At 40.1% G+C, this 14,146-nt stretch overlaps 1 protein-coding gene across 1 annotated transcript in view; it reads right to left on the reverse strand.

Annotated features, from left to right (window-relative positions):
* Nucleotides 1-14,146, reverse strand: part of MTTP (microsomal triglyceride transfer protein) — a 28,822-nt gene that overhangs the window by 8,689 nt on the left and 5,987 nt on the right. The window contains exons 3-12 of the mRNA XM_080590123.1: nucleotides 13,844-13,987; nucleotides 11,727-11,834; nucleotides 10,817-10,933; nucleotides 9,597-9,736; nucleotides 8,578-8,728; nucleotides 4,578-4,735; nucleotides 3,505-3,673; nucleotides 2,372-2,479; nucleotides 1,716-1,928; nucleotides 455-666 (exon numbers count right to left, since the gene is read on the reverse strand). Coding sequence (XP_080446249.1) covers nucleotides 455-666; nucleotides 1,716-1,928; nucleotides 2,372-2,479; nucleotides 3,505-3,673; nucleotides 4,578-4,735; nucleotides 8,578-8,728; nucleotides 9,597-9,736; nucleotides 10,817-10,933; nucleotides 11,727-11,834; nucleotides 13,844-13,987 — 1,520 coding nt within the window. The remainder of the gene's footprint in view (nucleotides 1-454; nucleotides 667-1,715; nucleotides 1,929-2,371; nucleotides 2,480-3,504; nucleotides 3,674-4,577; nucleotides 4,736-8,577; nucleotides 8,729-9,596; nucleotides 9,737-10,816; nucleotides 10,934-11,726; nucleotides 11,835-13,843; nucleotides 13,988-14,146) is intronic.

Genomic DNA, 14,146 nt, shown 5'->3' on the forward strand with positions numbered 1-14,146 from the left:
TGAGCTACTCCTGCAGTAATAGGTAGAAAGGCAAGAAAATAAAGGTCTTGCTGGAAAATTATTATTCTTGAGAAACAGAGATATTTTGATTATTTTCCTTCTAGTATTGTGATGTTTAAATTTTTTCTTGATCATTGGTTCTTGAAAATCTAAAAGCAAGGGCCACACTGAACAGATAAAATTAAGATCAACAGAAGAAATTTCCTATAGTAATGCAGGTTGGATGCCTAATTCTCATTTGTACCTCTGAAAATGTAACTAGCTATCAAATGAATGTCATTGAAATGCACAAATTTGTTCTGAAATATCGATACCTAAAGGTAGGACAAAGATCAAGCATCATCTTTTACTGTCCTTAAATTTTACAGTAGTTCTCTAATGGGAATCTGTGTTTCTTCACATTTCTGCAAAGGAGTGCAAAAGAACTGTATATTTTATAGTGAATTTAATGTACCTTGAAGGCATTTCAAACTGAAGTATATCCTGGATCATGGAGAGCATATACTTGTTCATTTCCAGAGGCAGTTCGCCTATGGAGAGCAGGATGTTTTTCACTTCCATGTAGGTTGGGTTACTGTTTAAGATGACAGCAGCTGCAGTGGTTCGCACTGTCTTTTCATGGACTTTACGATTCTGGTGGTATATCCTGTTCATTGTTTTCTTCACCTGGTCAGGAAATAGATTTATCAGTCACTACTCAACTCACATAGATGACTGGGCAAAGTACAGCTTGGAATCTCGTTTATAATGTCAGCTTAAGCTAGGCCCATAACTAAGGCTAATGCATTAGGATATATTTTCAGCTCACTGTTCTTCATGGTTCTTTTGGAATGTAAGAGATGTGTACAGCTCAGTGACCACATGGGGATGTGAGGAATCTGTTATGCTCTCTCAGCTGCAGTCCAAATACAGTCTTCCACACTGATTATGACAGTGGGACTGTAAATAAATAGGAGTACTAAGATCAAAATACCGTGTCAGCGATAAGATCCAGAGAAAGATTCTCTTGACTGTTAAGGGAAGATGTACTAAAAAAAAAAAAATCTTGCAATTTTCACTTTCTAAATAGTGCCTATGGTGGCCCCACAACCCTGAGAAGGTTATAACACATCTTTGTTACAGATAAAGCCATGGAGAGCCATGTAGCCCCAGTGACAGAATGGTCTCTGGTACATGCACTGCCAGAGCAGCACCCTGACATACCCAGCAGGTATGAAATGGGATGCAGGAAAATGCAGCCAAGGCAGGACCTCTGCTATTTTGTGCCTCATCTGTTAGCCTTGGAGACTGCAAAGTAAGATGCAGCTATTTCAACTTTCTGTTTTATCATGTATTTTCCCTGACTATGTGAAAGAACAAGAAAGAACAGGGGTTACACAGGTTTCCATCTGTTTCTAATGACTTCTGTATGTCACAGAGGAGAAAACGCTCTTGCAAATGGAGCTCCAGTTTGCCCTGCAGACTTGCCTGCCACCTTTAATGGCTGCATCTGACTCTGGAGCCAAAGGTTGAGTACCATTGGCAGATTGTGAGCTGGGGATGAAGGAACGTATGGAGTTTTCTGACTAGAACTAAAGTACATGTAATAAGGTTCTGATGGAAAAAAATACTTGGGGGCACCTTGAAGAGTGGGATTGACAAATGTAATCTGTTTAGTTATACTTTGTTCAGTATAGTCTCTTGCACTTCTTTTTTTGGGCAGTATCTATTCTTACCTCGTTGGTGAGGAAAGGGGGATCATATCTCTGTATGGCGGTGGCAGCAGTGTTGCTGATGTGCCCTTCTTCTGACTCGGCATACTTCAGAAGCAGTGGAATTGCTTCAGGAAGGAGTGCGTTCTTCAGTGCCAGCAGGTACATCTTCACATTGTCACCTTTTTTAGCCTTCTCCAACCTATTTAGAATCAGCTTTTTGGCTTCCAAAACAGCCTAAAAAAAATCAACAGCATGTTTAAGTGGTGGTCATAATTTTACTCTCTCTCTCCTGAGAAACAGGAACAGCAGGGCTGGGTTCTAGTCCATTTTTGGTTTAGCGCAACATTACACAGAGCTAGTAAAAGTGTCCTTAGTAAACTGCATGTTGCTGACTTCCTTCAAACTATAACCTGTGTGGCCAGAGTGACATGTGGTTCCATAGACTTATCATTCATTTCAATGGGAAGATATCAAATTAAAGTATAAAGGTGGCAAAATAGATGACGTTATTAAAAAAACAAAAGGTTCTCTATTAAACAAAGGAGTTTATGGGCTTATTTTAAAACAGGTAGGAATATGGTGCCTGTGTCTCTCATGCTCTCCTGGTAACATCAGCAGGGTTCATTTACATGTCTTGCAGACCAGAACGTGGCCAGCAGTGAACAGCAAATACTCACTGGAAGCTTGCAGCCTTCTCTGTCACACAACTTTCTGATGAGCGCTCCCATGACAATGACAAGAGTTTCTCTGATTTCTTCATTTGCGATATCACCCTTGAACTTAGACTGTTAGGCAAAAGCAACACTGTTAGTACTTCCGTCTAAATATGATGAACCACATGAAACCCATCTGGACTGAATGCCTTCATTTCCTGTGGACGTTAGTGTGCCACAAAGGCAGTGATCACCTTACTGGCCTGGGCTCAGGCTAAGCACTAACTGCTCTAGCATTACACATAAAAACTGAGTGCCATGTTTCACCTGAGTTACACTCAGTGTCTCAAGTAGTATAACTAATTTTGTAGCCTTTTTTAAAAATAATATTATTATGAAATAATATTACTGTGTTCAGTTCTGGGGCCCCCATCATAAGAAGGACACCAACATATTAAAATGACTCCAAAGGAGGGCCATGAAGATGATCAAAGGGCTGGAGCACCTCTCCTGTGAAAGCAGGCTGGGAGAGCTCAGGTTGTTCAGCCTGGAGAAGGGGAGGCTCCACGGAGACCTCATAGCAGCCTTCCAGGAAAAGGCCTCCAGGCCTCCAGGAAAGCTGGGAAGGAACTCTTTGTCAAGGAGTGGAGGGATAGGACAAGGGGGAATGGTTTTAAACTAAAAGAGCATAGATTCAGATTAGATATTAGGGAGAAATTCTTTACTCTGAGGGTGCTGAGGCAGTGGAACAGGTTGCCCAGAGAAGCTGTGGCTGCCTCATCCCTGGAAGTGTTTAAGGCCAGGTTAGATGAGGCTTTGGGCAATGTGGCTTAGTGGGAGGTGTCCCTGCCCATGGAAGAGGTTTTGGAATTAGTTGGTCTTTAAGGTCACTTCCAAACCCCATCTTATGATTCTATGATAAAATGGTGTCTGGACTTTAATAAGGCTTTTCATCCTTAATTGTTTTGCTTGGAATTATGTTTGTTTTCCATGTAGTAAATGTTGGTAACATTTTACAAAGTAAATAGAGCTTTGGTCTGGACCTGTGAATTTTGTGTGTTTCCAGGCTATATGCTCCTGGTACACTTAAAGGAGACCCTGGAAGGGGTAAGGAAAGGAAAATTGAAGGATTGTATTGGTTTTGTCCTTTGACTTACAGTTAAAGATTTCAGGAGCATTTCACTGGGGTGAGAAGCAAATCCACAGGCATACAGGAATCGCTCCTGAAGGATGGAAGTACTTGCATCCTTAAAGTCCAGAAACTCCAGTATGGCTTCCAGTGACTCTGGGGTCTGAGCAGAAGTTATAGCATCCACTATTTGCGGACTACAAAGATGTGGAAATGAACATATTGCAATGAGCTTTCATTTTGTAATGAAAATACTGAATGCACTTTGTTGCACTTAGAAAGAATGAAGCTATTGTGCTAACAGATCTGTTTTTAGCAGGTAAGAGAGAATTATTCTTGTTGGCCAAAACTGTTTTTGAACACAGTTCAAAGTGAATTCTTCCATCCCAAAATAGCAAATGGACTCCAGAAAGTATTCATATCCATGGACAAAAATATTTGACTTTATGAAAATGCAGGAAAAAAAATGCATTCAAAAACACAACTGTTTAGAGTGTCTTTAAGTTCACAGGGCAAGGTTGTAAATGGAAAAAAAAAAGTTTTACTTCTACAGAAGAGGTAGCAACTAGAGAAAAAAAGGGTTCTATACTAACTGAATTACTTGCAGGTTTATCTTTGTTGTTACCATCTGCTCTAATTTGCTTGAAAAATCCTGACTGTAAAGTGGAACTCAGAAATGCTTTCCAACTCCCTAGGTGCACATGCTGGTCATACCCAAACTCCAGTCTAAGGACAACATCCAGCCATGAACCATTGCCTTCTCTGCTGCATTTCCATTTGAAGGAAACCAATGGGCAAGTCAAAAACAAATCAGAGAATGTTTCAGAACAAGCAACTGTGATAAGAAACTCTGCCTAAGCTACAAAACATGTTTGCTTTGCATTCTTACTGGCTGAATAATATGATGCAAACATACTTTATTACAAAAAAAAAACAACAAAAAAATAAACAAAAAAACCCTCCTTTTTCCTGTAGACAGTAGTGAATACTGTTTTTGGATTGCTAGGACATCAGCAGTAGAACTGAATGTTTTCATGCTATTTAGCTGTTTGCAGGTTTCAGAAACCTAAACCTTCTGAAAGCTTGTTTATGATGACTTACAGGAGTTCTTTCTTTTCACTTTTAATGATCTGCAGAATCTCCTCTTTTGTAGCTTTTCTGATGTTCTGAATGAAGGACAAGAAGCTTCTTGCTGCTTCAGCTTTGGAAAGTTTTTCAGGATGCATGTATTCTTTGATGCTCTGCCAGTGTTCAGAAAGCTGCAAAATAATTCACATTATGTCAAATCTCTCAGATCATGGTTTCGGTTCTCAAAATCAGACTTGATAAATGCAGATATGTGGGCCAGCTATTGCTCAAATTAGCTGAAATCCAATATATTGCTAATCCTTTAGCTAAGTATTATCTAACTTGTGATATCCCAGTCCATGTATCTTCAAGACCTTTCTCTCTCTCTCTCTTTCTGCTCTTTAGTATTTTCATAATAATATACATTGCCTTAAGTACAATTTGTTTTGAAACAAAATGTAGTTATTTAGAATGTCCTGTCACCTGAATAAGGTGAACTTCCTTATCTTGCAAATTTACTGTGCTTTCTGGTGAATATGGTGTTTGCCTTCTGTTCCCATTTTCTTCTAAGTCAGATTTTTTAATGTGGGAGATGCAAAATCCTCATTTTATAAATAAATCACAAATTCTCACAAGATGGTAATTTTCTAAGTGGTTTTTGTGGAACAGGAGTAAATGACCCACAAGTAATTTGAATTTCTTACTCATAAAACTGCATAAGATACGCAGTTATTGCAGATTTGTGTTTATTGTACGAAATGGTAGTTAAGAAGGTATTAGAACAGGTACCTGCTTCTTCGTCTGTTGTTGCTATATTTACTCCCCATGCCACATTTCTGTCCAGAGTGAGCCAACATGGTTCCAAAGTACCTATATCTGTCCTTCCAGCTGCGCTCCTATGAGAAGCTGGTGCAGGTATTTTGACCTTTCCTCTCTCACTTGCCTTTGCCTCTGTTATCTCAAATTATCAAGAACATTCCTTGGTGAAAACTCAGCTGTTCTCTGCAGGAGTGTTTACTGCAGTTTTCCTGAGTGGGAAATGACACTAGCACCCATTTGACCTTTACTAAAATACTTCCCCTGTTCATGGGTTTTGTATTGGGCAATAACACTTGAACCTGCCATCAAATAGAAGTGTCATTCAACAGTACAGAGTGCAACCTCCATCAACTGTAACAAACAATAATTAGGCAACCATGATTGAGACATAGGATATTTCCTGGGGATTAACAACCAGCTGGGAGGAGCTCATGTTCTGAGGCACAGATGGGTCTGTTAACCTCAACTGGTGATTAGTGCACCAAGGTCGGTGTGACTATTATAAGCTGAAATTGGATAAACATATGGGCACTTTCTATTCCCACTATTGAAGTTGCACCGTAGCCCAGCAAGAATTCTCTGACTTCATTAATCCCTTTATTTTCTCCTGTGCAGAGCCCAGTTCTATGGGTTTAGCCTACACCCCAGGGACAAGCGAGGTAGGAGATGTGAACTGAAGCCATCACAAGCAAAAGAGAGTGGAGACCAAGTCTCCCTCGTTTGGGGGTGCTCTAAGCACTCAGCTGCTGCAAGGAGCAGCTGCCTTCTCCTGCAATGATCATGACTTTAAAAAATAGCACCCACAGTTGAATTTCACTAGGGTTCTTGTTCTCCTGATGTGAATGTCAGGCTGTTTGGATTGAACAACCCAGGGATTCAGGCACAGATGCACGCACTGCCCCATGGCAACTCAGCCAAACTCAGACAGGAATTGGGTTCCCTCTCATCAGACCACAGCACTTCTGGTCTCTCTGGGAAAATTTGAGCCAAATCGAGAGATCCTAAATCAAGCAAGACTTGGTTTTGACTGCTGGTGCCTGTCAGCTGCCTTACCAGCCTACACAAACGTCCCTCAGGTTAGGTGAGCCCAACCCGTGAGTCCATATGGCACACGAAGCTGTGTGGATTACTCGTGGCTTTCCTGCAGTGCTGCACCTAAGCTTGTCAGCTTGCCCTGCGTGGGGGCTGCCAGTGCCAGCAGAGTGCTGTGACATGCAGCTGGAGCTGGCTGCTGTGGGCAATTAGGATGCATCTCTGCTCCATCAGCATAGGCTTGGCCAACATCTGGGTTGGTATTTAGTCCCTCATCTGCAAATCTGCAGCTGCCTGCAAATCTTTCTCCTCCTCCTACTAAAAGTCATGTCAAATAGATAAGGGAACACTTGCAATGCAAAGGTTGCTTGTTGGACATTAAGTACTTGAGCAGTGAGAGGCACCTCCTCTTGTCAACCACTGCATGGCTTATCCTGTAGCTCTGGGCACACAGAGCCCCAAGCCAAATTTTTCAAAGGTTGTCTACACAAGAAAGAACAGAAACAATTCCATTTCAGGAGGGGCAAGCGTCTGTTTCTGTAGGAACCATGAGTATAAAAAAACTGTAGGAGCCATGAACTCTTCTGAAAAGAGCATGCTTCATGTTGATGTGTAAACACAGAAATCTAGGTCTAAATTTAAATGTAGATGTTGGCCATGACCTCACAGAAGCTAGTGCTGCCACCTGTGAAATGGGGCTGATAATGGTTATTTTACCAAATTCATAAATCTAGAGACAAGACTTGTTACAATTTGAAACGTGTTTTGAAAACATAAAAATGTACAGCACACCATGTCAGCATGGCATTAATGTATACTATGATATATAAGTACCAAATGTTATGTTGCTGCTTTGGATACAGAGTTCTGTTTATAGACCCCATCTTTTCATAGCAGTTACTGTAAAATACAGTGAGAAAGCAGAACTTCATTCTCATCGTGCCATTAGGTTTATAGCTCAGTCCCCAGGCACAGCTCTGGAATTATACCCTATGTTTGTTATCTTGGTCTGGAAATTATCTCTATAACCATTATAAGAAACTCAGTTCCAAGTGACAAATTGGTCAGCACAAACCCCAGTGGGCAGAGTCTGGGGAAGAGCACCTGTCTCTGCTCTGTTTTAGACCCCTTGATGTTCCCTACTCAGAACTGCTTCAGCACACATGCAACATAAATTCTAATTCATTTTCCCCAATATATTTTTTTAATCTTCTCTGCAGCTCTACATGCTTTAGACAAGATAAATTATTGCAGTGCAATGTTACTTCCAAATAGCTAGAACAATTTCCAAAATAGTAACGAATTTACGCTCACCAGAAATAGAAGACTCAAATTATGTGTGCTGAATAGACACCTTATCCTGCTTATCAAAAACTGACAGAGAATAATAGTCTTTAAAATAATATTCCCATTCACTACTAAATTCGTTCTACAATGGTAATAGCATTAAAGCTGTTTGCTAACTATCACTATTGCAATTTATATTAGTGCATATGATGAATATTATCAGTAAAACAAAAGATGGTGTATTTAAAGTAAGTTCTTACTGTACCAAGGTCTTAGTAGATTTTAGATGTTTTACATATGAAAAAAAAAACAACTTTTTTTTTTTCCCCAGGAGGGGAGAGATGAGAAGACTACTGGACTTGCCGATAATATTAAAGCACAATTTTATATTTATAAAATACCCATAGAGTCTTTTAAATAAAAGTCTTCCTTCATGGTCAAGCAGTTAGAACAGGCAGATATATTCCCACAATTTTTTTCCTGCCTTCTGAATGGCTATCTACCTTTAATTTCTAGGAGCAGTTCAGCTCCTCCATGATAGAGAATTGTTTATAAATACTGGTCATCCATCTTTGTAGTCATTACACACCCCATTAACCAGAGGATAGAAGTTTCTGCCAACTCAAGGTTGGTAAAGATGAGACAAAACAAAAAGGTGTTGCATTTCTGAGAAACACTGCACTTAATTTTTGAAAGACACCAAAAAGGTCGATACTTTTAGAGGTAGATCTTAAAACACCCTCATGTGGTGGAAAACCATTGCAGCACTACAGTACTGCTCCCTGCTCTGGGGAGTTAAACATCTCCTAGTGGACTGCTTGGACAGAAACTTCTATTTCACGCTTCTTTTGCTCAGCAAACCAAACTGATGTCCAACAAGTCTGCGTTTACTTACCGAAGGACACTTTTTGCATTCAGATTTGACTGTCTCTGCTACTAGGGGCATGGACACGTAATTGGAGTCCAAAGTCTTGACAACACCAGCAGCGTGCTTCCCAGCGATCAGTCCAGGGCCACCTTGTACTGACTTCAGTTCCAGTCTCTGCCTGTGCATCCATACATTGAAAACACCATTAGAACTCAAACATTTCAAAGAAATGCAAAAATCACAGGGAGAGGAAGCAAAAAGAAACCCTCCACAGATGAAAAATACAGAACAAAGAATTACTAAAGTTCTTGGACTTGTTTTAAAATGTTCAGATCATGGAAAGTCTACAGCTTTTTAGGTACTAGAAATATTTAACCCTGGTGGGATTACTGCTAGAGGAGCATGATATAAAATACCTAAATAACAAACTTTATAAAGTATGGATCTATAGTGTCTGATAAAAAGCCTTCAGTAACCATAGACATTCTGAAAAGTTTCATGTATTTGTTCATAAGAAGATCTGGAAATTGGGTTTTTGAATGTATTTTTTTTTTTAAATAGCATAATGTTAAGGAGATGCCTGAATCATTTGTCTTATATAAATATCACCAAGCTTTCAGTGTTTTACAGTCTGGAGTTGTACACAGACGTAGCTTCCATTACCGTTTCCTTTCTGTGCAGGTGATTTTTTTTTCTATCCCTCTGATTTCTCACACATAAGAAATGAAGATCCATTTGGAGTATTTCTTAAGCAATGAGAGAATGCAGAAACAGAATTCCTACCGAAGTAATGAATTGCTTAAAATGTTTTGGACAGTTGCAGCTGTTTTAATTGCATTTCCTATGAGTGCCATTATTTATTATTTGCATCTATTATGGTAGAGCCATTAACCAACATTGGACTAGGTACCATATGGATATGAAAGAGATCTAAATTCTACCTGAAGAGTTTAGTCTTAGATTTTAATGCTGTAAGACATACACGTGACCTGACTTGAACCACGAGTTTCTGCTACCATCAATAACAGTCAAATTGTCCAACTTACTTTGAAACTATTTTGGCATTTGTTTTTCGTCGGGAATTCAGAAAGAAAACATAATTCTCTTCTGCCTTAATGGATTTAAAGAAACTGTCTTCCAGCACATAAATTGTGGCAGATGTGGCTTTTGTGCTGACATCCAAGATCTGAAAGTAATTAAAAAATAAACCAGAAGAAAGGCTAGTCAATAAACAACAATCTAGGAGAAGACCTCACAGTTCCAAGTCACAGCAAAACTCTTAAAAAATATAGTGAAATGAAGAAGGTGCATGTGGGTTGACAACATCTTAGGCTAAGCCTGCAAACTAGGATCTCCCATATTTTCACAAATTCCCTCTACAAGAAGAGCCACTCACTTCTGCACCATGTGTTTCAAATTCAATACTTATGAGAAAGGAAAGTGTGGTGGAGAGGAAATTATGGAACAGGCTGTAGCTGAGAAAATGACTGGTAATTTAGTTGAAAATACATTTTATATAAGATGGGAAGCTTTTCCAGGAAAATCTCATATAAATGAGATTGTCATGTTCACAACTGAGAAGAAAACCAACCACCTTGCTTGATCTGTCTGTATATAAATTGAAGTCTTTATGGCAAGCGTGAAAATCAGGAATTCAGTCATTGTGTTAAGTCGGTTTATGAACAGAGCATATGCTACCTTTGTACTTCTCTGAGCTGAGGAATGTCAGCTTCTGACATGGAGAATCCCAGTGCCTGCAGCATGTGTCCAGCTTGCACTCACTAGTAGCCACTTAGAAAGACATTTACTAATAGTGAAGGATCATTAAGGCCATAGTAGGGCTTCAGGAACCTCTGCAGCATATCTCCTACATCACACCTATTCATAGGGAAGCCTTTATTTCCTACGCAAACCCTACAGGGCTCCACCCAGGAGTCAGAATTTTGTTCGGCATTTATTGTGTACACTGAATGCTGTGACTTAGAAGCTGAGAAAAAGGTAACAGTTGTCACTATTTGTTCAAAGCGATGTGAATTAGTTTGCTGGACTCAATGTCAGCTGAGACAAGGTGGTTTGCACAAGAGAATCCATTTCCTGTTCTCCCTGTGGGTACCACATATGAAATTTGTACTAGTAATACTATAAATGCACATGTGGAATTTTCTCTACGCAATGCCAGAAAGACCTTTTGAGAAAATGACTAATAGCTAATAAGGATATATTTTAAACAGGCAGAACAGATTTTACCTTGTAGAAGAAATCATACCTTGTTGTGGCTGGTAAATCCCGTTTTTTCTATTTCACAGGAGTCCAGGGCTTTTATTTTAGTCACCTGATCTTGCCGCACCTGGTAAGTAGTATTGCATTTCCCAGATATGTCCACCTTGAAAAATAAGAATAAGATTAAGACTATTTCTTGAATTTTTCTTCTGGACCCCAGAACACCTTCCAAAGATGAGCCATATTCTCTACTGTTGACAGCTCATACATGAGATGCTGTGCTGTTTGTGTTTGGGTTTACTTATCAGTTTTGAGGGTAAAGAGAGACTACTGCTTTATTTTTCCTTGTATTGGTGTTTCTAAATACCTGTCTTAGATACCCAGGGGTACTTTCCATTATACGGCTATGAAGGAAAGTAACAAAGTTTATTTAAACATAAAAGTTTGGAAACAACTGGCAGGTGGCACTAAACATAAGAATTTGCATTAAATTCCAGCTTTGCTCATGTTGACAGATGCAAAAGTTTAACTACGTGATGCAGGTTAAATGGTTGTGGCTAAACCATTGCTAACTTTGTATGGATACTTGGTTTGATTTAAAATGGTTTTATCCATTGAATTGAACTTAGGAATCAAATGAATTTAAACATCAGTATTATCTCTTTTATAGTGACGTGGTTTGAGTTGGTTTATTTCCAAATCCTGCTAAATTGATTAAAGTACTTTAAATCAAATGGATTTCACCAGTTCTTTAAGTTAATTTCAACTTGACTTGTGTCAACAGATATTCAGAAGATTGCCCTTCCACCCCCAACCTCAAACACAATCAAGGGGCTGATTTCTGCCACTCTTTGTTCTCTCTGAAGCCAGCAGAAGCCACAGCCCTGCCTTTTAGATCAGATTGGGCTCTGCCTGTTTCTCTGATGATGGTTATCTTGCCAGATATAGCACCATACCTCACGAGAAGTACCAGAGTGCAGCTGTAGCTGGAAAAGGCTAGCCAGACCTCTCTTAAGATTTTGAGTAAAAGCATGTTCATTTTGATATGAGTAGAAGTTTTGGACCTGCAGGAATAAAAAACAAGTATGTAACCAATGTGGTTAAATGAGAGAGAGCAAATGCGGGTCCCCTCCATAAAATCCCCTTTACTTTTTCTGTCCGGGAAGTTGAATTTGGACCTGTTGTCCTTATTTAAGCAAACTACAGATGCTGGAGAGCCTGCTGATACGACTACAAAGATTTGTTAAGCAGCTGTATCTAAGACTGTTTCAGTGTGGTGAGCATCTTTCCTGCCTGTTAATTGAGAATTTAGAAGTAAAATGAAAAACTTTGCATAATTTCACACGACTTCTTTTCCTGCATAATCTTCAAATAATCCCACCCCATGTGCACATAATATCTGTTGCACTTTAATCACAGGTTACAAAAACTAGAATGAATCATAGATAAATCACAGAATGACTTAAACGTGTCAAACATATCACAACCTTTGAACTTCATGGGCCAACTGTTGTGCTTCAGCCTCTCCTCTGGCAACAAAAGACTTTGCTCCTCCACCTGGCATTCAAGGTGCTTTAAAGATACATTTTTTTCAGAAACTGTAAGCCAAGTCAGCGTGTTATCTTGGGGCAACCCTGGAAAGTGAACTCACTGTGCCAGGGGTAAAAGTATCAAAGCACAGAGAAATCATAAAAGGAGTGTATAGACCCTATTACCTGAGAAAAAGCCCAGGTTTTTAATACTACATCTCAGTCTTAGCATGTGAACTTCTACTGCCAGTGTATTTGCAATGTACTGGGAGCCGATGTATTCTGACTGTGTTCCTCCGACACCCCAGCCCTCCTTTAGGGATGTGTACAGTTGGGAGCCAGTGCTGTCCCGTTTCTTTTTCTGTTGTGTAAAACTGATGACAAGGCTGAGTCTGAAAGTTACTGAGTAGACCTGATAGCAGCTGCAAAGCAGTAGGCTGAGCCGGTGGCCAGGGTATGTGCTCAGTGCCTATTTACAGCAGGAGGTAAAGATTCTGCTGGGATAGGGTGTCACAGCCTTTGCTCTGCTCTGCAGAAAAGAAAAGAGAGCATGACCTTCAACCTTCCTCCTTTCTCACTGCCCCTCTGCTCATTTCCCACCTGTTCGGGCAGCAGAAGGGAGAGCAGAGCTGTTGGCTTAATGCTCCCAGCCACAAGCAATGGGAGGGTGGAGGAGCATGGAGAGGAGGCAAGAGGAGCTGTTGCTCAAACCTTGGTGCTCCTGGCCCAGCGTGCAAGGAGACAAAGGAGAAGCTCCACAGAAAAAAATAAAAAAATTAAAAAAAAGAGGAGATGGATTTGCTTCATTCCCTTTCCAAGCAAGGCTGAGATGCTGAGAGCTACAATTAGACATCTGTGCTCCTACAAAGAGAGACTGCTTCAGTGCTCTTTCAGGGCAGGCTGCAAAACCCTGGCACCAGTCGAGCCACACTTGCTCACAGTCCCTTTCCTTCTCATTTTTGGAGACAGTTTCCCAGTAGATGAGCAACATGAAAGGTTGCAGCTCTTTCACCATCAAGCACATTAATGTGAGACCATTGAAACATCGACAGGTGACACTGAAGTCAATAAGCAAGCCAGAGAGGTGGGTAAAGCAGTCATGCTAAAACATCTGTTAAGGGTTTAAAGAGATTAACACTACTCCTCACAGACTTGGTGTAACTCCCTCATGACAAACTGTACCGCCCTTTCTGTCTTCAGACCTTGGATAAAATCCTGGCCTCACCGAAGTCAACAGAAAAAATCTTACACAGCAACTGTGCATATATCTGCATACGTACCCAAGTGTTTGTGGCCAAGATGGTGTTTACTTACATCTATACAGTGTCCTCAAGCCACAAGAGGCTTGAGATAGAAGGGCCCCTTGTACAGCTAAATTACAGCCTGCTCCAAACTACTGTCCTTTGTACAGAAAGATAGGACACAGTGGCATATCGAGAACACCAAGAGGATAGTGAATTGTTAAATTCTCCAAGTCTCTCATTAAAGATTTGCCTCAGGTGTCCTCAGAGATTGAGTGTAAATTTTGAAAAAGGGAGTCTTACTTTTCCACGGGCTAACTCAAGCACCATGGGCCTCTGTAAAGCTGCCAGATATTCTTTCCCGATGATCTTCTCTGTGTTTTTTCCTTTGAAGATGTTTTTAGCAGCTGGACGTTCATTCACATTTTCAACTTGGACGTTCTTTATCTAGCAAAGAAAAAGCAGAGAAAATTCAGTCTGGTATTGGCCTGGGGTAGGCTGGGTAGACTAAATCTCCTCGAACCTAAGTACCAAAACGAGTCTCTAGCAAATGTCATTTTTTTTTCAAAATGTTCAAAATTTTTTCAAAATTTCTAGCAAATGTCA

Source organism: Anser brachyrhynchus, assembly GCF_964034855.1.
Source record: "Anser brachyrhynchus genome assembly, chromosome: 4".
NCBI lineage: Eukaryota > Metazoa > Chordata > Aves > Anseriformes > Anatidae > Anser > Anser brachyrhynchus.